Here is a 23,517-nt window from a genome sequence, read left to right as displayed (position 1 = left end):
TTCCGATGTCAACTCACTCACAGCTAAAACGAAACTGATCCTCTTCGTTCGTTAAATTCAACGAGAGGGAAGTGGTGAGGGAGAGGAGTAACTCTGTGATGTTACCCCTTTCGAATGAGGGGGGCACCATCTACATTGAATCCATTGGCAGTGTTTTCAAAAGTATATCCACAATATGATTCTGCCTTGTTCCAATTAATATATCAATAAATTGACTATAAGTATTTGAATCACATTTTAAAAGCTTCATACAATAGTCCAATGGGGGAGAATCACTCCTCATTATATTGTCAATTGTTCCCCGAAAAGAGAATATCAGGCGTTTAAGAGATAACTCGAGAAAATCATCATCCAAAATCAAATGTTTTTCCATAAACACTAGATTTGATCTAATTCTCTCTTTCTCAAATTCATTCATTTTTCAATCCTTTCACTCTGACTGCTGACTCTAGACTGAGCCTGATTCGTTAGCCCTAACCAGAAAAGAGAACATTTTCGATTTCGAAACAATTTTATTGAATAATTACAACAACAACATCAATAATATAGAGCATGTACAATTAACGATACTGTTTATTGTCTTCAATATGTTTCACCAATGCACTTAAAGCACATTGAAGTCTATTCACATGTGCTATATCAACTTTAGCGGCGAAACATAATTGATCCTCCATTTTAAATTTGCTCATGGATATTACATATCTTGCATATACTGCATCCCATTCCAGACAAAGCCGCGATCCTTTCGTAATTTCCACCGCAATGTTTGGTGCTCTTGTACTATTATCATCAACTCCAGTATCAACTTCTAATAGTGTAAACAGTCCACTCATTGCCATCAACACAAATATTTATCCAAATGAGTAAAGTCAAAACTGTTCTTCTTCTTCTCACTCCTAGGAATTCTAGTCGCAGACTAATAAAACTATATCAAAAACCCGTTCCTTATATTCCCATCATCGCTAATATGTAAGCACGCTTCTGATTGGCTGAGAAGGGGGATGTATCCGACTCGCTGATTGGCTGAGAAGGAAACACGTGATCTAACTGTTTCCGGGAAAGTCATAACATTTGGCTTGAACAACAACATCAAATACTATTTCTGGATCATCCATTAAACAGACATGAAAAACATCAAATAAATCGAACAAAACACATAACCATCCATGAAACAGACATGAATTGCTGTTGACATCCATAAATGTGAGAAAATTCCTGTTTTTTCATTCTCACTGAGAAAACCATAAAACAGACATGAATTGCTGTTGACATCCATAAATGTGACAAAGTTCCTGTTTTTCAAATTCTCACTGACAAAAACCATTAAACATCCATGAAAAACATCAAATAAATCGACCAACACACAAAACCATCCAAGAAAACATACATAAATGTGACAAAATTCCTGTTTTTCAAATTCTCATTGACAAAAAACCATAAACCACGTGGTTCTCGTGCCAATATATGGTGTTAAAAAAAGTTGTAGGTGGCAGCAGGGGTGGGCAATGGGGCTGGTACCCCCTCCTCTACTCTAGTGTCCTTTTTAATAGTCGAAAGTGATTGGAGGGCAACTAACACCTTCCCAATTAACCCCCCTCTCACCCCCACCATTTCTCCAAATACATCCATTCATAATTTTCAGATAGCTATTTTGTTCAACGTAATTGAAAAGTCTGGAAATTATGACTTTTAGGATGACCCCCCCTCCACAGCCTTTAGGGCAAGGGTTGTAAGTTATACCCTGGGGGCATATAAGATATATATAGAAAGGGTGATCGTAAAAACTTCGGAGGGGGTTCATTAGATTCGTGTTCAAAAGTTCTAGCACCCTTTTCAAGATTCAGAGGGATGAAAGGGTGAACATTCCCCCCCATACCTGTCTGTTGTCGTAGAAATTTCGAAAACAGCCCATTCAATTAAAAACTGAAAGAGCAAGTGCACTTTTCAATAGTCTAAAATGATTGGAGGGTAACTAACCCCCCTCCCCCACCCATCACCTCCCCAAACCCATCCAATCAAAATTTTGAGCGAGCCGTTTTGTTCAACGTAATTGAAAGGACCGGAAATTATGTCTTTGAGGATGGGAATATTCCCCCCTCCTGCAAAGTCCTCAGGGCAAGGTAAGTTATACCCTGGGGGCATATAAGGTATATATAGAAAGGGTGACCGTATAAACTTCGGAGGGGGCTCGTTGGATTAAAAATCAGAAGTTCTAGTGCCTTTTTTAAAATTCAGAGTGATCGGAGGGTGGATACCCCCCCTTCCCAACCCAAAAACGGTGGTCGGCGTTCATCCCCCCGGCAATTACCCCCCAAAGCGGAAATTACCCCCGCGGAAAATACCTCCCCACCCGTGGAAAAAAAGGCTTTCCAAATTTGAGAATTTAATTTGGGTTTTATTTTTTTAATAACCGTAGGGGGAAGGAATTTTGGTACTCGTGTATTATCATTGTGTGTATTATCATTGTATGTATTATCACTCAGTCAAGTTAACGCTGCGTAAAATTCGAGAACACACCGGTTTTTTCGTTAGTTCCTTCGTTAATTTAGAAATAAATTTGGGCTATATATTTGCAGATTAGGGAGGGGGGTAAAATATAGCGGGTCTGCATGAAAAATGTGTTTGGTACAATTATTCTGCACATTAGAAAGATAGATAGATAAGAGTAGGAGGAACCCATCGACTCGTGACCCTACATAATTTATTCATGGATTATTGATTGACAGGTCAATGTCTCTTTCAAGGGAATGTATTAATCCACAAAGGGGGACTCAATTTCTGAGAAATTAAATTACATAATCGGCGGGGATTTCTATCATGAGGGGATTTCATTTTAAATATGGCTTCTAAGGTCTTTAGGTCTGAGAGATAAATTAATATTCTATTTTTAAATATGGCTTCTCAGGTCTTTAGGTCTGAGAGTTAAATTAATATTCTATTTTTAAATATGGCTACTCAGGTCTTTAGGTCTGAGAGATAAAATTAATTTCTATCGAAGCCATAATAGTGTAAGTAGGAACACCATAGATATTTTTCAAAAATTCATACGAGATCAAGACAGACTAAATATATTTTACGCGGGAAATGGTTTCCTGGGAACTTCATATGTGACAGCGCAGGGATGCCGAAACAAAGGAACACGCAGGAATTACTTTTAAGGGATTATTTGGGTGAGACAAATTAATCGGCATTTTAGGAATTTTTTGGGCGAAAAAGTCTGAGATATTTTAGAAGAGGATTTGGGGTGAAACTCTGTGGTCGTTGTAATACAAAAGTTCCATTTGAACAGTGTTGTAAGGTCCCTTACCCCAACCCCAAAGTGCTCCCTACCCCCGGGCCCCCAAAGGACCCCCTCCCCCCGGGCCCCAAAAGAGCCCCTTTCCCCCCGGGCCCCCACCCAATTTTTTAATACTTTTTTTCGCGCACTTGAGACACAGAAGGCCTCCCCCCAACTTTTTGGCTCCCCCCAAATATATATTTTCAGAACAAATTCTTTACGTAATGTCCCTCCTAAACCAATTTAACAACTTGAACTACTCATCCTTATCACCCACAACTTTACATTATGGCTTTTTGAATACCCCAACACAAAGCAATACTTCTCAAAAGGCTTTATTATATTTTTCAGAACAAGGTCCTTTCTTAATGTCCCTCCTAAACCTATTTTAAAAGATGAAGTACTCATCCCTTTTCACCCACAACTTTACCTTACGGCATTTTGCATACCCCAAAACCAAGCAAACCTTTTCAAAAGGCCTTTTTATATTTTTTCAGAACAAGTTCTTTTCTTAGTGTCCCTCTTAAACCCATTTTACAAGTTGAAGTACTCATCCTTTTCACCCGCATACAAACAGAGAAACACAGGCACTTTCGACATACAAACCAAAAAAGACAGACACTTCAGACATACAAAAAAACAACGATAAAAACATCAGACATTATAAACGAGATAGACAGGAACTTTGAACATACAAAACAATAAATATAGACACACCACACTAAAAAAGAAACAGAGGCAAACACTACATACATAAAAACAGAGCACGACAGGCACTTTAGACATACAAACCAAAAAGACAGACACTACAGACATACAAACCAACAAAGACAGACACTTTAGAGATAAAAAAATACAAAGACAGGCAATTTAGATATAAAATCCAACAAAGACAGACACTTCGGATATACAAACCAACAAAGAAAGGCACTTCAGACATAAAAATCAACAAAAACAAACAATTAAAATATACAAACAGATAAAGGAAGGCACATTAGACAAATAAACCAGCAAAAACAGAAACTACATAAATATAAACAACAAAGAAAAACACTTCAGACACACAAACAGAGAAAGACAGGCACTTTAGACATACAAACCAACAAAGACAGACACTTCATACATACAGATCAACAAAGACAGGCACTTTAGACATACAAACAGAGAAAGACATGCACTTTAGACATACAAACCAACAAAGACAGACACTTCAGACATACAAATTAACAAAGACAGTCACTTTAGACATAAAAACAGACAAAGACAGACACTATAGACATACAAACCCACAAAGACAGACACTATAGACATACAAACCAACAAATAAAAGCAGATCAGACATACAAACAACAAACACAAACACTTCGCAATTACAAATATAGAAATGCAAGTACTTAAGATGCGCAAACCTAAAAAAACAGTCACTTCAGATATACAAAACAACAACGACAAACACTTAAGACATACTAAAAAACAAAGACAGACACTTCAGACATACAAATCAACAAAGACAGGCACTTTATACATGCAAACAAACAATTATAGACACTTTACACAAACAAACCAACAAAGACAGATACTTCAGAAACACAAACAAAAAAAGAAAGAAACTTCATACATAAAAAGATAGAAAGACAAGCACTTCAAACATACAAACCTACAAATACAAACACTTCAGAAACACAAACCGAGAGACATGCAGTGGCGCGCCACTTTAAGTTACCCTAAATTAACCCAACTTTTTGAATTTGCCTAAGTTAATCTAACTTAACCCAACTTTTTGCAGTTGCATCTGCATTCCAATGCATGTCTTTTTCGGTTTATATGTCTGAATCTACGTATTTGTATGAGTGTTCTCACCCTCCTTGCCAGTATGTGCGGGCAGGTGTTTGCTTATCCCAGTGCCTGTCTTTCCCGGTTTTATGTCTGAATGTATGTATTTGTATTTGTTTCTCACTCTCTTTGCCTGTGTGTGTTTGGGCGTGTGTTTGCTTGTCCCACTGCCTGTCTTTCTCGGTTTGTATGTCTGAATCTTTGTATTTTTATGTGTCTCTAACTCTATTTGTCAGGGTTGGTGTTTGCAAGTCCCAGTGTTTTTCTTTGATGGTTTGTATATCTGAAGTGCTTGTCTTTCTCGGTTTGTGTGCTTGAATCTACATGTTTGTATGTGACTCTCACTCTTTTTGCTTGTGTGTCTAGGTGGGTGTTTGCATATCCCACTGTCTGTCTTTGTTGGCTTTTATGTCTAAAGTGTTTGTCTATCTATGTTTTTATGTTTGAAGTGTTTGTCTTTCTTGGTTTGTATGTCTGAAGCGTTTTTCTTTGTTGTTTTGTTTTTGTAAAGTGCCTGTCTATGCTAGTTTGTATGTCTGATGTGTTTGTCTTTGTTGTCTTGTATGTCTAAAGTGCATGTCTTTCTCTGTTTGTATGTCTGAAGTGTTTATCTTTGTTGGTTTGTATGTCTGAAGTGTCTGTCTTTGTTGGTTTGTATGTCTAAAGTGTATGTCATTCTGTATGTATGTCTGAATTATTTGTCTTTGTTGGTTTGTATTTCTGAAGTGCCTGTCTTTCTCTGTTTGTATGTCTGAAGTGTTTATGTTTGTTGGTTTGCATGTCTGAAGTGTCTGTCTTTGTTGGTTTGTATGTCTAATGTCTAAAGTGCTTGTCTTTTTCTGTTTGTATGTCTGAAGTGTGTCTTTGTTAATTTGTATGTCTGAAGTATCTGTCTTTCTCTGTTTGTATGTCTAAAGTGATTGTCTTTCTCTGTTTGCGTGTCTGAAGTGTTTGTCTTTGTTGGTTTGTATGTCTGAAGTGTCTGTCTTTGTTGGTTTGTATGTCGAAATTGACTGTCTTTCTATGTTTATGTGTCTGAAGTGTTTGTGTTTGTTTCTTTGTATGTCTGAAGTGCTTGTATTTGTTGGTTTGTATGTATGAAGTGTCTGTCTTTGTAGGTTTTCATGTCTAAAGTGCCTGTGTTTCTCTGTTTGTTAGTCTGAAATGTTTGTCTTTGTTGGTTTGTATGTGTGAAGTGTCTATCTTTCTTTGTTTATATGTTTAAAGTGTTTGTCTTTCTCTGTTTGTATGTCTGAAGTGTTTGTCTTTGTTGGTTTGTATGTCTGAAGTGTCTGTAATTGTTGGTTTGTATGTATAAAGTGCTTGTCTTTCTCTATTTGTATGTCTGAAGTATTTGTCTTTGTTTGTTTGGATGTCTGAAGTGACTGTCTTTCTCTGTTTGTATTTCTAAAGTGTTTGTCTTTGTTGGTTTGTATGTCTGAAGTGTTTGTCTTTGTTGGTTTGTATGTCTAAAGTGCCTGTCTTTCTCTGTTTGTATGTTTGAAGTGTTTGTCTTTGTTGGTTTGCATTTCTGAAGTGTCTTTCTTTGTTGGTTTGTATGTCTAAAGGGCCTATCTTTCTATTTTTGTATATCTAAAGTGTTTGTCTTTGTTGGTTTGTATGTCTGAAGTCTCTGTCTTTGCTGGTTTGTATATCTAAAGTGCCTGTCTTTCTCTGTTTGTATGTCTGAAGTGTTTGTCTTTGTTGGCGTCGCTCTAAAAAACGTTGGGTTTTAAACCTGCGCTCCAATCCTGAAGATGCATGATCAAAAGTACACGACTTATCAATACAAGATAAAACAGAACAAAGATCAACATGGTCAAAAATACACTTATAAGACACACAAACTCCCGAAATAAACTGACGACAAATGTGTAGAAATTTGCACTGTTTGCGAAACTTGCAGAAACCACTAACAAAATGCTTGCGGATCACATTTTTCTTTCTGCTTATTTTTATATTTATTTCACTTTTATCCTTCACTTTCGTAATTTTTTCAAAGATAATAAAAATGTCATCGTCTGGTAATGACTTCTCCATAACCTTTTTGTTTAGTTCATTATAACCTGATAATTTACGTGAAAAACCGGAAGTCATTGGACTATTCCCAAATTCAAGGGAGTCATCAGTATTCATACTGTACGTACGTATGTACATACTCTCATGGGACAACCTGCAATTAATGCATTATGTGCTGAGATCTAATAATTGATCCCCTATTGTAACAATAATTGCTTTGTTGTTTTTAAATCCGCTTGTAATTTGATGATTTTCGATTTAAGGGTCACTTGATTGTTTTCTAGACTGCAGAGTTCATCTTCCATAAGGAGACGTTGGGAATAATGGGAGTTGATATTTTCACTCAATTTTTTAATTTCAAGATGGCGTTCATGGAGTATATCGTTACCAATTTTTTGGTCATTGAGAAAAATATAAACTTGTTTTTTCAAATCTTCTATGGCTAATTCATGCTCTGAATTCTTCTATAACTGGGAATTGCATTTATCTCGGAGACCAGCCAGCTGTTTGATATGTTTAACACAGTCAACACAAGGGGGGACTTGGGAAGCTTGATTTTTTTAAACTGATTTTGGGGTTGTAGGTTTTGTGGCAGACTTGGGTGTAGAGCGTGGTTTAGAGCCAGGGGGTAGAGAAAGTGGTGTTAAAGGTGGTTTGGGGTCCTCATTCAAGGAACGGGGGGACTGGCAGTTTAAACAAAACCACTCACCACATTGTTTTCTCTCCTCAATAGAAATGCCTGCACATTTTGGATGAAACCACTGTTGACACCGACTGCACTACACTGTTCCACTGGCGGCACGCAGTCTGCACTCAGGGCATGTAAGTTTCATGGGCCTTGACATAATAGTGAAACAATAAATCTAATCTAATAAGCCATCTAATCTCCCATTTTTCCGTTTTGGTGTCACTGAGCTGAGTTTACTTAAATCTCATTTGACTGATCAGCCATGGGATAGTTTGGATTCTGAATCGGATTTTAACCGCTCTTTTGATTTCTTTTATGATTCTGTGAAAGAAGGTATCCTAGAAGTTTGCCACCAGAATCCAGCGCCTCATACCTCGAAAAGGATAGTACTGCTGAATCCGTGGATGACTCCAGGTCTCCATAAAAGCTGGAAAAGGAAAAATTATCTGTGGAAGTTACACAAGGCTTCGTCATCTGCTTCTCATCATCAGCGATTCAAGGCCTATAGGAGTATATTTAATTCTCTGTGTCGGAAGGCCAAGTCTCAGTATTATCACAGAAAATTTTCTGAGCGTGGAACGGATGTTGGGAAGACATGGAAAATTATTAATTCTGTACTTAGACCTACTCCTCCATTGCCTTCAGTTCTAACAATGCTGTTAGTCAATGGTAAAATTTTCCAAGGAGAAGAAAATGTTCAGCTAGAGCTTGTGTATTATTTTGCTAATATAGTAAAGACGACTGCTTCCTCTGTGAGCTCTAAAACTCCTCGTTGCGATTTCAGAGCCTATCTTGGACCCCCATGTTAAAAGTCAATGGTCTTGAACCCTGTTTCTGATTTTGAGGTAGCTCGGATCATAAATGCACTTAAAGGTTCATCGTCTTCAGGGCCAGACAGAATTCCTACAAGGGTTATCCGTGCCGTTCTGCCTGCTATTCTGTCACCATTGACTAAGCTTGTCAATCTGTCTTTCGAGAAAGGAATTTTCCCTGAATCAATCAAGCAAGCTAAGGTTATAGTGCTGTATAAAGGTGGGTCCCGGAGTGATCCTGCTAATTATAGGCCAATTTCTCTTCTATCTGTTTTCAGCAAAATTTTTTAGAAGGCTATGCTATCCAGGCTTCTTAGTTTTCTGGATGTCAAAAAAATTTTCCATGATTTCCAGTTCGGATTACGAGCGAATCACTCTACAGAGCATGCTTGCGCATCTCTCTTGAATGTCATTCATTCGGCTATAAATTTTGGTCTTATCCCGGCAGCTTTATTTTTTGATGTTCGTAAAGCCTTTGATTCCTTGACTCGTCAGATTCTTCTTTGGAAACTATCACATGTTGGTCTCAAATCAAAGGTTTTTTATTTGTTTAAGCCATCTCTTTCTGCTAGACTTATACCAATTTACCCGCTTTTCTAGAGACCTTCTGGAGTAGATTATGGCATCCCCCAGGGATCTGTTCTTGGCCCCGTTTTATTTCTGATTTACGTCAATGATCTGATTTCAGCAGTCAAGAACACCAGTCCTCTAGTATGCTGCAATCTGTGTCATCTGGATGTTCCTTCGTGTCCCAATGCTACTTCTAATGAAGATTACCTCGTTGGTTTTGCTAACGACAGCACTTTTGGGACTCTAGGGAAGATGGAATGTGATGTCAGGTCAAATCTGGTGGCAATATTCGAGAGAGTAGTTTCATGGTTTGAGGCGAATTACTTGGCCTTGAATGTTGCCAAGTCACATTTTCTTATTTTTTCTCGAATTGGTGTAGATTTCCCTCAACTGAAACAGCTTCAGGTGTCACAAGGCTCCTTGTGTAGACCAAAGAATCGGTTGGTCCGGTTTCTAGGTATCCTGCTTGATGAGAACCTTTCGTTTAGAAACCACATAGCCATGATTAGGGTTAAGGTCTCACGGAGTTTGGGTGTCATTCGAAAACTCACACACCTTTCCTGAATCTATTCTGAAGCTTCTTTTTTTCTGCCTTGTCCATTCATATGTCCCTTATTGCCCCATAGTATGGATGTCTACTTTTCCTTCTACACTGCGGTCGCTTTCTGTCATGTATAACAAAACACGGCGTCTGGTTATAGACACCAACCGTTCTTCACCAAGACCGCTTCTAAATCTACAGTCTATCTATATTCTTTCTTGTGCTTCTTTTGTTTTTCATCAGCTTCATGGCAATCTTCCAAAATATCTTCAAAAAACTCCTCAGTTTATTTCTGATTCAGCTCCACATAACCTTCGTTTGTCATATAATATCTGCATTCCTCCTACTCCCACTGTGCGGTCAGATTTCCAACCCCTCATTGCTTGTCATCAGGTTTGGAACTACCTGCCTTCTTCAGTACAGAAGTGCCACTCGTTTGGCACTTTCAAGAGGATTCTTAAGGACCATTTAGTTAAGAATCAAACAGAATAGTTTTTTTTTTTTTTTTTTTTTTTTTTTTTTTTTTTTTTTTTTTGGAGTTGATGTCCGCTGAATGTTTAGTTTTGTTATATGGTGGTCTTCTCTGCGCTATGACTGTCAGGCCTCAGGTATGGTCTCTTTTTAATTTTATATGTTGTTTGGCGATTGATTTCTTTTTTTTGGTTGTTTGGATATATTTTATTTTTTTTTCTCATTCCCCCTTGCATCTCTGGCTATGGGGCATTTCTAGGGGGATTGGGAGTGATGTGATGAGCTTCTGTATGTATTGTGGAATAAAAACTCTGAACTCTGAACTCTGAAACATAGGGAATTAGCTTACATGCTGGAGATACACGCAAGAGAGGAAAATGAGAATAGGGACGAACGCATACCGTTCGTACTCTTTGCAGTAAATACGGCTTTTCCACGTTCTTTAAAAGAACCGCCATTTTTTTTACAACATCTAAGAGATCCCAGAATTTGGTTAGATGAAATACAGAATATAGAATATATTATAATCTGGACCAATACCAACAAGAAATGGTGATGCGAATGAATAAAGAAAAATTTTACAGAAAAGGCAAAAATAAGACAAATTATTGTTTCGGAGAATTGATCTATGCCATCAAAACAAATCTAAAAGGAACGAAAAAGGTTAAAACCAAAATGAGACAGCCCCTATAGAATCGTAAAAAACTTACCAAATAACTTAACCTATGTTCTAAAACATCAGTATAATGGAAAGGAAGAAGCGGTACACCATAATAAAATGAAAAAAAGATTTGTCTCAAAACCATGGAAATCAGAGCCTATTCCTTCAGACGAAGAAATAGATGAAACAATTTCACCAGTATATATCAGAAGACCATGTGAATTCTATGACCTTTTTAACGACCGCAACAGATAGGAAGAGTGGAAGGAGTATTTAGCCCAGTCTTGGCTACAAACTCTCCCGAACAAACAAGAGAAAAAGGAAAATATTCGATGCTCATCAGATACTAGCAATGAAAGCAATAGATAAGAGCTTCAAACACAGCCTAATGGCTTAAAACGTGATAAACCAGAGGTTAAATCCAAAGATGAAGAAAAATTGGAAAAAACCAAAAAATTATCTGACTTTCATACACTAGACTCGCCTTCAGTCTTAATTTGCTTCCTAGACACAATCTATTTGTAGACTAATTGGGATATAAGGGACTATTGCCTTCTCTCTATTTAATTTTTACAATCAGACCGTATTTATGTGATATATTATGAAAGAAATTTTGACGTTATTAATAAGCCGATTAAAAGAATAAAAACATATGGATATATCTTTAGAGGGTCTTTACTCGTTTTCTTTTTCCCAGGTTATCATTTTTTAAATTTTTTTTTATTCAAATACTAATCGGCTGGGAGCAACGCTAGTTCTCCCTTTTTCCGTTTCCTGGTCTGAATTTTGGATTCCAAATTTTTGTTTCTCTTCTTTGTAATATTGACAAGTTTTTCCGTGGTCTCTATAATGTGGTTCACAAGGTTCTTAATTTGAGCGCGGTTTTGTTGCTTCGTCCAATGTCATTAAACTTCGTTCCTCATGACGTTTGGCCTTTTTCGTTAGTGATTTAGCTACTTGTGCTGCTGAAGTAGGAACTTGTTGCTGTCCTTCTGGTTTCTTTACTTTTCTCCATAATCTCTCTCTTAAGGAGGTTTTTCTTAAAAATGGCCCATGTTTAGTTATATCTGTTGCTATAGAAGAATTATCGGTGGCACATTCTGTTAGCTCGCGTCTGGTAGATGGCGTTTGTTCCAAAAGCCATTTTTGATTATCAGTAAGCTGCCTAACGGCAAAACCCAAGACACTTTTCGGCTGTGCAACTATATCTTGAAAGAGGTCTCTGCAGGTCTTGTAGCTCCACTTAAACATTTGGTCAACCTTTCACTAGCAACCGGAGTTTATCCTAATGTGTTTAAAACTGCAAAAGTCCTTCCCCTCTACAAAAACGGAGACAAGAGTCTTATCTCTAATTATCGACCCATATCAATTCTACCGGTTACAGCAAAAGTTCTCGAGAGTAGTTTATAACAGGGCATACAGATTCCTCGATGACATGCCACTAATATCTCCCCATCAATACGGGTTTCGGCGTTATCACTCAACTTTGCATGCCTTAGTTGATTCAGTTGAATAAATATTATACAGCCAGGATGCTGGATAACAGGTACTAGGGATTTTTCTGAATTTCACTAAAGCTTTCGACACGGTATGCCATTCAATCCTCCTCACAAAATTACATTCATTTGGAATATATGGTTTTGCTCACGAGTGGTTTTCATGGTACCTGACTGATCATAAGCAGTGTGCAATTGTGGAGGGTAGTGTGTCGCCAGAATTACCGGTAAAATCTGGCTTACCTCAGGGGTCGGTACTTGGACCGCTCTTGTTTATTTTGTATATCAATGACCTGACAACATGTCTTACTACAAATGCACAACCAGTACTATTCACTGATAACTCAAATTTCTTCAATGCTGCTGAATCATCCGAGTCTGCTGCAAAAACGCCCAAAAAACTCTTGACAAATATCTAACTGGTGTTTTCGTAACAAAATGCAGGTAAATGCTACAAAAAGCTGCATCATAGTCTTCCCATCTGTTCCTTCAAACTCCTCATTGTCTGATACTGTCACACTGTCAATCAATGGAAATCCCATTCCTCAGACCACAGTCACAAAGTTCCTTGGTGTATTTGTAGATTCCTCTCTTTCGTTCAAACATCAAATATCCCAGCTTTCTTCAACAGTTTCACGGCAAACATCGATGTTACATAGAGCTAGCCTGCTTCTAAGTGCGGACATGATTGAAATGCATTATAATACTTTTGTCTTCCCCTACTTGAACTACTGCTGTTCTTTCTCGGGCAATACATTCAAATCTCACCTGAAATCATTAAAGAGATCACAAAACCGTGCAGTCAAGGCCATATATTGCCTCCCCAGGCTATACCCCTCAACAGACCTATACAGAGACACTGGAACAATAGATATAACAGAGATAATCAACATTATTAATCTATGTCTAGCATATTTGGCAATAGCGAATAGAATTCCTCAAGGTTTTTCCAGTTACTTCGAACTTTGTAGCACAAATCATAGAGGAAGAGCTCTCCGCTGCAACCAGTACAGTTTTATGCTACCGAGAATTACAAGGTCTCAACACTCTCCAGTTTATAGAAGTATTACTGTATGTAAGTCAATTTAATGAATCTATTAAATCCATAAAATCATTTGGTACACTCCAAAAACGATACCTTTCTTACACAGTATTGGATACTGCATTAGTTAATGTCTCAATTTTTCGTTTGTGTCTTATCCTCTCGCTCTCCTTCTTTGACTCCACCTTCTCTCAATTCTTTCCGTTCTAATTCTTATGCTATCAGCTCTTCTCAATTTTTCTTTTGTATCTTAACCTCTTACTCTCCTTCTTTGACTCCACCTCTTCTCAATTCTTTCCTTTCTCATTCTTTATCCCTCTCTTATGTAATCAGCTCTCCACTTTTTATTTCATAGTGTCATATAAATTTGTTTACCAATATCCGGTGTGACTCGCACAAGCAATGCTTTGAGTCGAAATGTTCATGTTAATTGTTTCGTTTGTTCATTTATTTAAAAATAAAAGGTTGATTTATTGATTGATTGATTAATTGGTTTACAAAATTGTTCAAAATTTGGTTATAACACGTTTTGAGTAGATTGTAAAATAGAAAATATCTCGAGAAACAAAGAGAAATGTTTTTATTTTTTTAGGATATAAATGCAGTCATAAGAGATAAGCTCTAGGCCCCCTAGGTCTACTAGGTGCTGTAGGCCTCTAGGCCTACAGGTTTTGACTAGTTTTCTTCGTCATTGCCGGGGACAGACACCACCTCAACTTATTCCCAGTTCAGTTTTGACTTTACAGATGTAAGGGATGCAAGGTTCTCAAGGAAATTATCGTGACTAGACGGTAAAACGCAAGAAATTTGGAATACACTGGCTATGACAAAACGAAATTGAATGGTCATAAGAACATAGGTCAAATATTGGACTTACCTATGTTCTAGAATACAAACTATTATTTAAAAAACTATCCTGCATTGAAACAGTAAGATTTGTGAAGTTAAATATTTGGTAAAAATATCCTATGTTATTATTTCATTAAACAGGTATCTTTTAAATCAATCGCCATCAGGAACACAGATATTAATTTCCAAATAAAAATCCTGTCGGGGGTTGTTAGTCCATAATTTAGTTTCCATAAGGAATTAAATATAAGAAAATCAAAATAAGGTCCCAACAACAGGTTATTAAGAAGATTAGCAGGTTAGCGAGAAACCAAACAAACAAACCTTCAATTTTTTCCTTGGTAGTAGCAGGCGGATTAGGCTCTACCTGAACAACGTCTTCGCTGTTAGGCGACGAGATACAGCTTGGTTGTTCGTGTTCCACCTCTAGAAGAAATAAAAGTATGCTTCAATATAACTGATAGTGCATAATGATCTTACTCATATGTTAAAAAATAAAAATTTGCCATGTTTAGAACCTATCTTACATTTGAATAGCAAAATCGGAAGAATTACATTGAATCGGGCTGAATTATATAATTTATTTCTGTTTCCTGTAAAAATTGAGTAACAAAAGTATAATAAGACAAATATAACAGTCAGTAAATTAACAAATTCGGGAATATAAAAGACGAATGGATTCCTTAGAAGATAAACTTTTGGAAAAAAATGGTTAAAAACTGCCTAGTTCAATCAACAATATTCTTAATTGTCAAAAAATAAAATAAAACCGTCAAATTTGATCCTTTCAGGGCATTCTGAGGGGAATTTTTCCCCTCAACAATATTCTTAATTGTCAAAAAATAAAATAAAACCGTCAAATTTGATCCTTTCAGGGCATTCTGAGGGGAATTTTTAATTAACCAAAAGATACTAAGTAAATGCTACTACTACTACTACTACTACTAGTCCAATGTTTCTACTAAGGGTAAGGTGATTAATTTTCCCCTCAGTTTGCTGGTTTGTGTACGTTCTATACAAGTGAAATTCAATCCACTTATAAATTTATGATTCTGTTATGATTATCATAACAGATGTATTTCATCATATGATATCATAACAGATGTATAACAGATGTATCATAACAGATGTATGATGTATGATCATAACAGATGTATGATATCATAACAGATTCTGTTCATAGAATCCTGTATTTTCCATTAAAATTTACTCTCTATGAAACTTGACTGCTCAATGGAATTCATACTTAGGAAGCTGAAAAAACACTAGATAAACGAAAATAAAGCATACTTTAGTTGTGGTTAAAGTGCTTACTTTAAAAAAAATCTATGAAAGTAAAGAGCAAAGGTAAAACTTAAAACGAACAAAAATCACTGCTTCACGACAGAAACTATTTAAAAAAAACTGACTCGTAACATTTCCTTAGATTTGTGGGATTATAAAACCCTATCATTTTAAAGAAAACTTAAGCTTTATCAATTTTCATAAAGAATTAAAAAAGTATAGAAAAATTTATTGATTCTATGGACAGTTTTTCGGTCTTTTTCAGTTTTTCATCATTATTTTCTTAAACATGATAACAACGCATACGAAAAATGTATGTCATAACATCAGGTTTCGTCGCTGAAACCCAAGAATTAAAGGTTCAGGCTTGGTCAAACGTAGAAATATCTGGGTTTTATTTATTATATAAAAAGCACCAAGTAAAAAAAAAAAAGCCCGAAGAAAAATACGCAAAATTAAGGGGGACTCTGAAATTCAAGCTTTTTTAAAATCTGTACAAATCTCAAAAGTTTTGGAGGACTCTGACCTGACAGTTCCATTTACAATGGTGGGTGCAGAAACTGAATTTTTTTTAAAAATTGATGGCAAATTTTGCAATAGTGGGTGCAAAAACTTGTTTTTTCAAAATCGATGGCAAAATTAAAATATTTAGATCATTTTTTTTCTTTAATGTTGTGCTGAAGACGGCCCTTGGACATAGGGCCGAAATATTCACCGAATTAAATTGCACTGTCTTGGAAAAAAAAATTCCCTATTGTTTTTAAGTTGTGTTTGTTTGATAAGAATTGAATTGTTTGTTCTTAGTAGTTTCACTGCTTCAATTTCCCCAGAATGAAATTTCTATGGTTTATATTAGAACTTTGTTATAGAAACTGAAAACTGAGTTACGGGTCATTTCAGTTTTAAACCAGTATACTTTTGATATAATCACTGAATTTTGGGCTGGTCGAAATTTCAAGGAAAATCTTGGTCGGGAATAATTTTGTGTTTGAGGTGTTTGGTTAGAACTTCGCTTCGGATGACATTTTCCTAAACTGGAGATACATGTAGTCACAAAGACACAAACGTTTATGCTCTTGCAGGCGATTGAATACGCAAGTTTGTCATTCTAATCAACTGAATCCACTTCAATAAGTTTATATTAAAGGTTATTAGAAGTCAATAAGGTTAAAAAATCAAAACAATTCCGTCATGTTTCCTTCTTGTTCTTTTGGGCCGCTTAAAGACTATCTTTTAGACTATATGTAAAAAATACTAAAGCCGACGGAAGAAACATGGCGGATGGAAAAACGGCAAAATTGTTTTGAATTTTTGTTATCCAACTTAATCATGACACATCAATGTTTGTGGAGTATGCAACTTTAACAAAATGGATTTATAATCAATTAGTAAGTTTGAAACCAATGTTACCCTTTCTTATACCCAAAAACTAAATAAAGTAATCACAATTTTCCAGGGTTAAAAATGGGCTTAAAATTGAATTTCCGACACAAGCGATTACAATATTCGGAAAGAGCATAAAAAAAGCATCGAGTGGTATGTTCCCTTTATTTTTAGGTCGAAAATGTGGACTGTACCATATTTACAAAAGTTGGTAATACACCTCAGATATAAGAAAAAAAAGGAAGAATGGCCATAATAACAACATATTGGACTTGTCTCGCTTGCACAAAATAAAAATAAAGCCAACGATCTTCATAAACTATCTTCCATTGGAGTAGTATGATTTGTTTCCATACTTGGGAAAAACATCCTGTATATATATTTTTTAACAGATATTTATTAAATTCGACACAATTAGAGAGACAGATCACTTTCAAAATGGAAAGTCGAACCTCCTGATGTATTTTGTCTTGCAATTTATTTTTTTTTTTTATTGTTTCCATGAGATATAGCAATCAAGAAATTTAAAATATGTCCCAGTGTCAAGTTGGCGAGAAACGTAACTAGCTATTTCGAGGTTTTTAACTTATCAAAGAAATTTACTTTCATTTCCGCCCATTGGATTGTAGATGGACTATGCGTGATAGAAGGTATAGCAGAATTCAACCTCTGACTTTTCATTAAAACCTGACCAGTTCTTAATCTCGATGTTTGAGTGTCAAGAATTTCTTCGTGGTTGCACGGTAAGATACAACTAGGTTGTTCGCGCTCGGCCTCTAATAAAGAAAATTACCTAACCAAAACTAGCAGCATGGTTATTCATATTAAATTAAAACTATGTTAAATTAATCTTAAGGTAAGTTTAACATAAGTTATTAATTAAAATTAGTTAAACACATATTACATTAAACTTTTTTTATATTAAATAAAAAGAGTGAAGTGAGAGAAAAAAGTAACATTAAAACTTGGAACCAACTTAAATTACTGATACGCGATGGGGTGATGCCTTTTGCTGAATCAGTCACTGTTTAATTATAAAAATTGGCTTTCTGGTCCAATCCTTTAAGAATGACTGAAAAAACTGTCCAATTTCAGTGCTGATTTCAATAAGTATTTTCAAACTACTACTTTGTGGAATGATGGAAGATTTTATAACAACAATCTTGAGAAAAACGAATAAAAGAAATGAATAATTTACGGATATTATGGAAAATTATAAACGGTGTGAACAGGAGTAAGCAGTTTAATGAACATATTACGGAAAATCTAGGTTCTTAGTGCGCTAAATTGCAAAGTGCTTTTACGTGACAAAATTCATGTTAAAGTTAAAAGAAGAAGATGGTATTCAGTTTAATGTGCAGTTACTGTGGTACGAGGATATTGTGTTCAATAGCCTTCTGATTGGAAAGATAAAATGCGTCTTCTAGAATAGTACATGCAATGGCGTTCCAGTTAATTTTAATTTGCCATTTTGTCTACATGTCAAATGATGCATAAGGGGTCTTATTCATGAGCCAGAGCGCAAAAACTGACAATTCAAGAGCTGACAAGTAGACACAAGGATTGAGAAGTCTGTTTTAGAGATAAAAATAAGTTTCCATCCGTATATAATGTACTGTTTACTAATCATAACTATGAAATTAAACCCCGTCTCAGACCTTAGGGCCATCTTTCCATTGTGAAATAAAAACCACCGAATTACCTTCAAGATTCTGAAGACATCAAACATAGCCTTAACCATAGTTAGAAACCTTTCAGCTTATACTCGTCCCACCATATACCTACACCTGCACATTATGGTGGACTTCATTCTATCCCAATTTTATTTTTATTCTGTTTTTTAGGTCGACATTTTTCCTACGATCTTGGCAAAACTGCGGGTTCAAGGTCATAGAAAGTTTTAGGCATTGTTGTTCATGGTCCTACTTCAAGAACTTCAACATGATAAAACTGAGAATAGTCACTAGAAAGCAAAAGTCTAATCACTGTTCTTTGAAAAACCTGCTCAGCGAAAATGTGTTCCTACCACAACTCAGTACACTATGCAGATAAATCTTCGGACAACTCTGCCCCAGCTCAATCGCTTGGGTCACAAAAAAAAATCTTCTGAGAAAAATCTTGAGTGCCTGAAGATCTTAAAATAGTTAAGCAGAACCAAATAATAGGTTCTACCTCTTTTACAAACAAACCAGAGTCAATTTGAGTGAGTATAGCTTGTGAGTGTTATAAGAGAAATTAATTCGTGCATTGATAGAAGTGAGTGTCACTGGGTTTTAACAGGTATTTATTAAGTTAGCCAATATCAGAAAGATGTATCAGTTTCAAAATGGAAATTCCAATCTCCAGATGGATATTGGCAGGCAACTTGCTGGTTTCTGAGTTTGTTTCTGTAAGCAATAGCAGATAAGAAATTTAAAATATGTCCAAGCACCAAGTTGACAAGGAAAATAGCAAACTAACTCAATTTTTTTTAATTATCAAACAGACAAACCTTTATTTTTGTCCATTGGAGTTGTAGGCTGGTTATAGAGGCCACAATCCACTGGAGAATTCAACTTTGGACTTTTCATTTCAACCTTATTCATTCTTAATCCCGATGGTTGTCTATAAAGAATTTTTTCGATGCTGCACGGTAAGATAAAACTAGGTTGTTGGCGTATTACCTCTGGAAATAAAATTACTTAAGCAAAAGTAGCAACGTGCATTGAACTTATTCCAACTAAATAAAAAGGATGTTTTTTTCAAACGATAGCAAAAAGTTATAAAGTCTAGTGAAAAATAAAAGTAGTGATATATGTTTCCGATATACCTATACTTGCAATTTATGGTGGATTGTAACGGCAGTTGCTACAGAAAATAATAAAGGTACAGTTTGCTCATTGGTCAAAAGGGATTTAATTTTATTCATATTTTATATTCCTTCTGTTTTTAGGTCGACTTTATTCCCCAGAACTTACCCAAACTGCAGGCTGAAGATCATAGAAATTTTGGCATTGTTAGCAGTGCATACTCTATTTTCATGAGCTTCTTCATGATAAAAGCAGGAGTAGTCAGCATGGGGAAGCGAAAGTCTAATCGCAGGGTTTTTTGAAAGTTCTACTCCTGGAAAGTTTTATCCCACCACAACCCAGCATACTATGAAGCCAAAAACTCCGACACCTTTGCCCCACCTTAATCACTTATTTCACAAAAAATCTTCTGGGAAAAATCTTACTACCACAAGATCGTAAAATAGTTAGCCAAATGCTAGGTTAAAACTTTTACAAACTAACCATGGCCAATCTCAAGGGCATATAATTTTATTTATCTGGGAGGAGGATACTGATGGAGCAGGCGGCTGCTCGACACAAGTAATCATTGTCTCGTTTCCAATGAATTTCTTTCATTATATAGCAACACAGATAAAGTTTGAATGTCGTGGCATCAGGTTTCACAGCAGGAAGCAAAGAATTAAAGGTTCAGGCTAGGTCAAACGTGTCTAAGTTTCAACAGATATTTATTAAACTAATCACAATGAGAAAAACCTATGAGTTTCCAAATAGAAAGTCCAACCTTCAGATGGATTTTGTCTGGCAATTATAGGTTTGTGAGTTTGTTTCCGTAAGCCATAGTAGCTCAGAAATTTAAAATATGTGACAGCACAAGTTGGCAAGGAAAGTAGAGTAGCTTTTTATTTACAACAAGACCCAAACACTGTTAATCACTGTTAAAACGCTGTTTATAATTTTAAAAAGAAAAGGAAAAATAATCATGCAGACAATATTTTCAATCATTTAAACGGCGACAGCTTACCAAAGTAAACCAAGAGAAGCAAAAACAACCTAACATTATAAAGTCACAGCGTGTTTCTTTAATACATTAAAAAATGAGCCTAATCAGGGCACTCTCGAATAGGTAATGGTAAAGAGTTCAGTACTTTTGGTCCCATTTGACGAAGGCTAAAACTGGTCCTAGTTGTGGGTCATAATTCCGATTAAAAATATGAGATATGAGGTGATTATTTTATTGTGAGTTTGACGTAAAGATTGTAGAAAATCTTGATGGAAGTTTATCAAACGTATATTCATGGCAAATACGGGAAATAGAAAACATATGGATCTGATTTATTACTAGTAACTAGCTCACTCGAGGTTTTGTAACTTATCAAAAAACACACCTTCATTTCTGTCCATTGGAGTTGTAGGCGGGTTATAAATGTCACAATGTATAGGAGAAGTCAACCTTGGACTCTTCATGTCAATCTTATTTATTCTTAATCCCGATGGTTGTCTATAAAGAATTTTTTCGCTGTTGCACGGTAAAATAAAGCTGGGTTGTTCGCGCATTACCTCTGAAAAAAAAAACTTATGCAAAAGTAGCAACATGTGAACAGTGATATAACATAGTGATATAACGATATAATAAAGTAAAAAGTGATATAACGATATAATAAAGTAAAAAGTGATATAACATAATTAAAAATACACGTCTTACATAAGTTTCCATCATAGCCCATGCTTGCACATTATGGTGGACTATAACGGCTGGTGTTTCAGAAATTTCTTATAGTCAAGATAGATTCGTTCATTACGTAAAAAAAAATCCTAATTTTATATTTCCTTTTTTTAAAGTTGACCCGATATTCCTTCAAACTTGGCCAAACTGTAGATTGTGGATCATATACATCTTTTAGCACTGATGGCTGTTCATGCTCCATTTTCAAGAACTCCTGCATGATAAAAGCAAGATTAGTCAAAATAAAGTAGAGAACCTCAAATCACTGAGTTTGCAAGGTATACTCAGAGAAAATTAAGTCCCATCATACCTCAGCACAATATGCAGTCAAACATGCAGACACGTCAGCCCCAGCTCAATCACTTGTTTTACAAAAAAAAATAATTTACTGTGAAAAATCTTCACAAGATCTTAAAAGAGTTAACCACAGGCAAATGTTAGACTTAACCTCTTTTACAGACTACAAGGCCAATCTCAAGGTTTTAAAGTTTTGTTTGTCTTGGAAGGAGGGGGGCACTGATGGAAAACATTGTTGCATGACGCAACTAATCATTATCTCCCTCCAAATGAAATATATAGCAACACCAAAGAAGCTGGTATGTCTCACAGCACCAGGTTCCATTGCTGGAAGCAAAGATTTTCAGGCTCAGGCTGGGTCAAACAAAATAGTGTCTTGGTTTTATTGCTTAGATAGTTTCAGAGACCACACTGCCTTTCCATGACGATAAATAAAAGTTCAAATAGGGATAGAATCCATTTAACAGACAGTGACAAATTTCACAAACAGTGATAACTTTCACAAAAATACTAGATATTTCGGTCACATATGCAGTGACTGTCATCAGTAGTAAAACAAAACTAAAACAATTAAAACAATAATTTATATACGAAATAAAATGAAACTACATATTGTTTAATAATCTAATTCTTTCCAAAGCAAAAACGGAAGCTAGTCTCTTTGACCTTCTTGGATCCGGTTCATTAGCATTGAATGAACTAACGCTTGGACAGAGGTTAACTATATTGGGTGAATTGAACTATACTCTATCAGATTTTAATACATTATCATTTATAGAGTTCAAACCAAATTCGCCCGTGTCACGATTTAAAGCTATATTCCTGAATAAAATTTTCTTAATTTCAAGAGTTTTGCGAAAATTTTGCTTTAAACCCCGGTCCCTAGAAATTAAAGAAACATTATCGAACAAAATAAAATGGTCTGGAAAATTAAAAATATGTTCTGAAAGGGCTGAAGTGAAATCTTGAGACCTAGAATTTTGCTTCAAAACCGATGAAATAGAGCCTTTATGCTAGATATGTCTTTATGCAAAGAGTCTCTATGCATATGTGACCGAAATATCTAGTATTTTTGTGAAATTTATCACTGTCTACTAAAAGGATTTTATCCCTATTTGGACTTTTATTGATCGTTTTATTGCTATGGGATAAATTTTGCCCGACAAATTTTGTCAGGATAGAAATATGTTACAAAAGAAAAGAGTAAAAACACTCTGAGTAAAACACGCAATATTAAGGGAAGCACTGTAGTTCAAGAATTTAAAAGAATATAAAAACCTAAAAAGTTTTTGAGGACTCTGACCATTTCCGACAGTGAGTGCAAGGATTGAATTGCTAGTACGATGTAGTTTTTCTTCATCAATTTTGCTAAACTGAACTTTCCATGGATTATATCATGCTTTGGTTCAGTTTTACTAAGGCTAGTAACAGGTAGTTTAAATTTTAAACGAATTAAGTTTTGCTACATTAATTGTAGCAGGTCCATCGCTTGAAGACAAGCTATGCCAGGAAGAACTACATACTGTTTGTACTGATTTGGTAGAATTTTTCTTGGAATGAATTTGCCTGAACTGTACAAACATGTAATCACAAAGACGCAAACTTTTATGCCCTGGTGGGCGATTTAATACGCACCTTTTTCATTCTCAGCGACTGAATCCACTTCAATAAATGTATACTTCAGGCTGCTTAGATGTAAAAAGTGCTCAGATGTATGCAAGGGAATGTTCTCAAGGTCTTCGTTGTGATCAGATGGAAAAACAGGACCAAGTTGGTAATATACCCCAGCTATAAAAAACA

At 35.7% G+C, this 23,517-nt stretch overlaps 1 protein-coding gene across 2 annotated transcripts in view; it reads right to left on the bottom strand.

Annotated features, from left to right (window-relative positions):
- The window catches only part of LOC148941190 (uncharacterized), a 95,897-nt gene that overhangs the window by 44,268 nt on the left and 28,112 nt on the right, over positions 1 to 23,517 (bottom strand). For both annotated transcript variants that reach the window (XM_089103881.1, XM_089103882.1), the window contains exons 4-7: positions 23,353 to 23,505; positions 21,083 to 21,256; positions 19,418 to 19,591; positions 14,584 to 14,685 (exon numbers count right to left, since the gene is read on the bottom strand). In XM_089103881.1, coding sequence (XP_088960007.1) covers positions 14,584 to 14,685; positions 19,418 to 19,591; positions 21,083 to 21,256; positions 23,353 to 23,505 — 603 coding nt within the window. The remainder of the gene's footprint in view (positions 1 to 14,583; positions 14,686 to 19,417; positions 19,592 to 21,082; positions 21,257 to 23,352; positions 23,506 to 23,517) is intronic.

The sequence above is a fragment of the Artemia sp. Qi Xiang Cuo genome, chromosome 18 (assembly GCF_049724085.1).
Source record: "Artemia sp. Qi Xiang Cuo chromosome 18, ASM4972408v1, whole genome shotgun sequence".
Taxonomy (NCBI): Eukaryota; Metazoa; Arthropoda; class Branchiopoda; order Anostraca; family Artemiidae; genus Artemia; species Artemia sp. Qi Xiang Cuo.
Note: the sequence above shows the minus strand (reverse complement) of the source record. Positions and strands in the feature narration are given on the sequence as shown.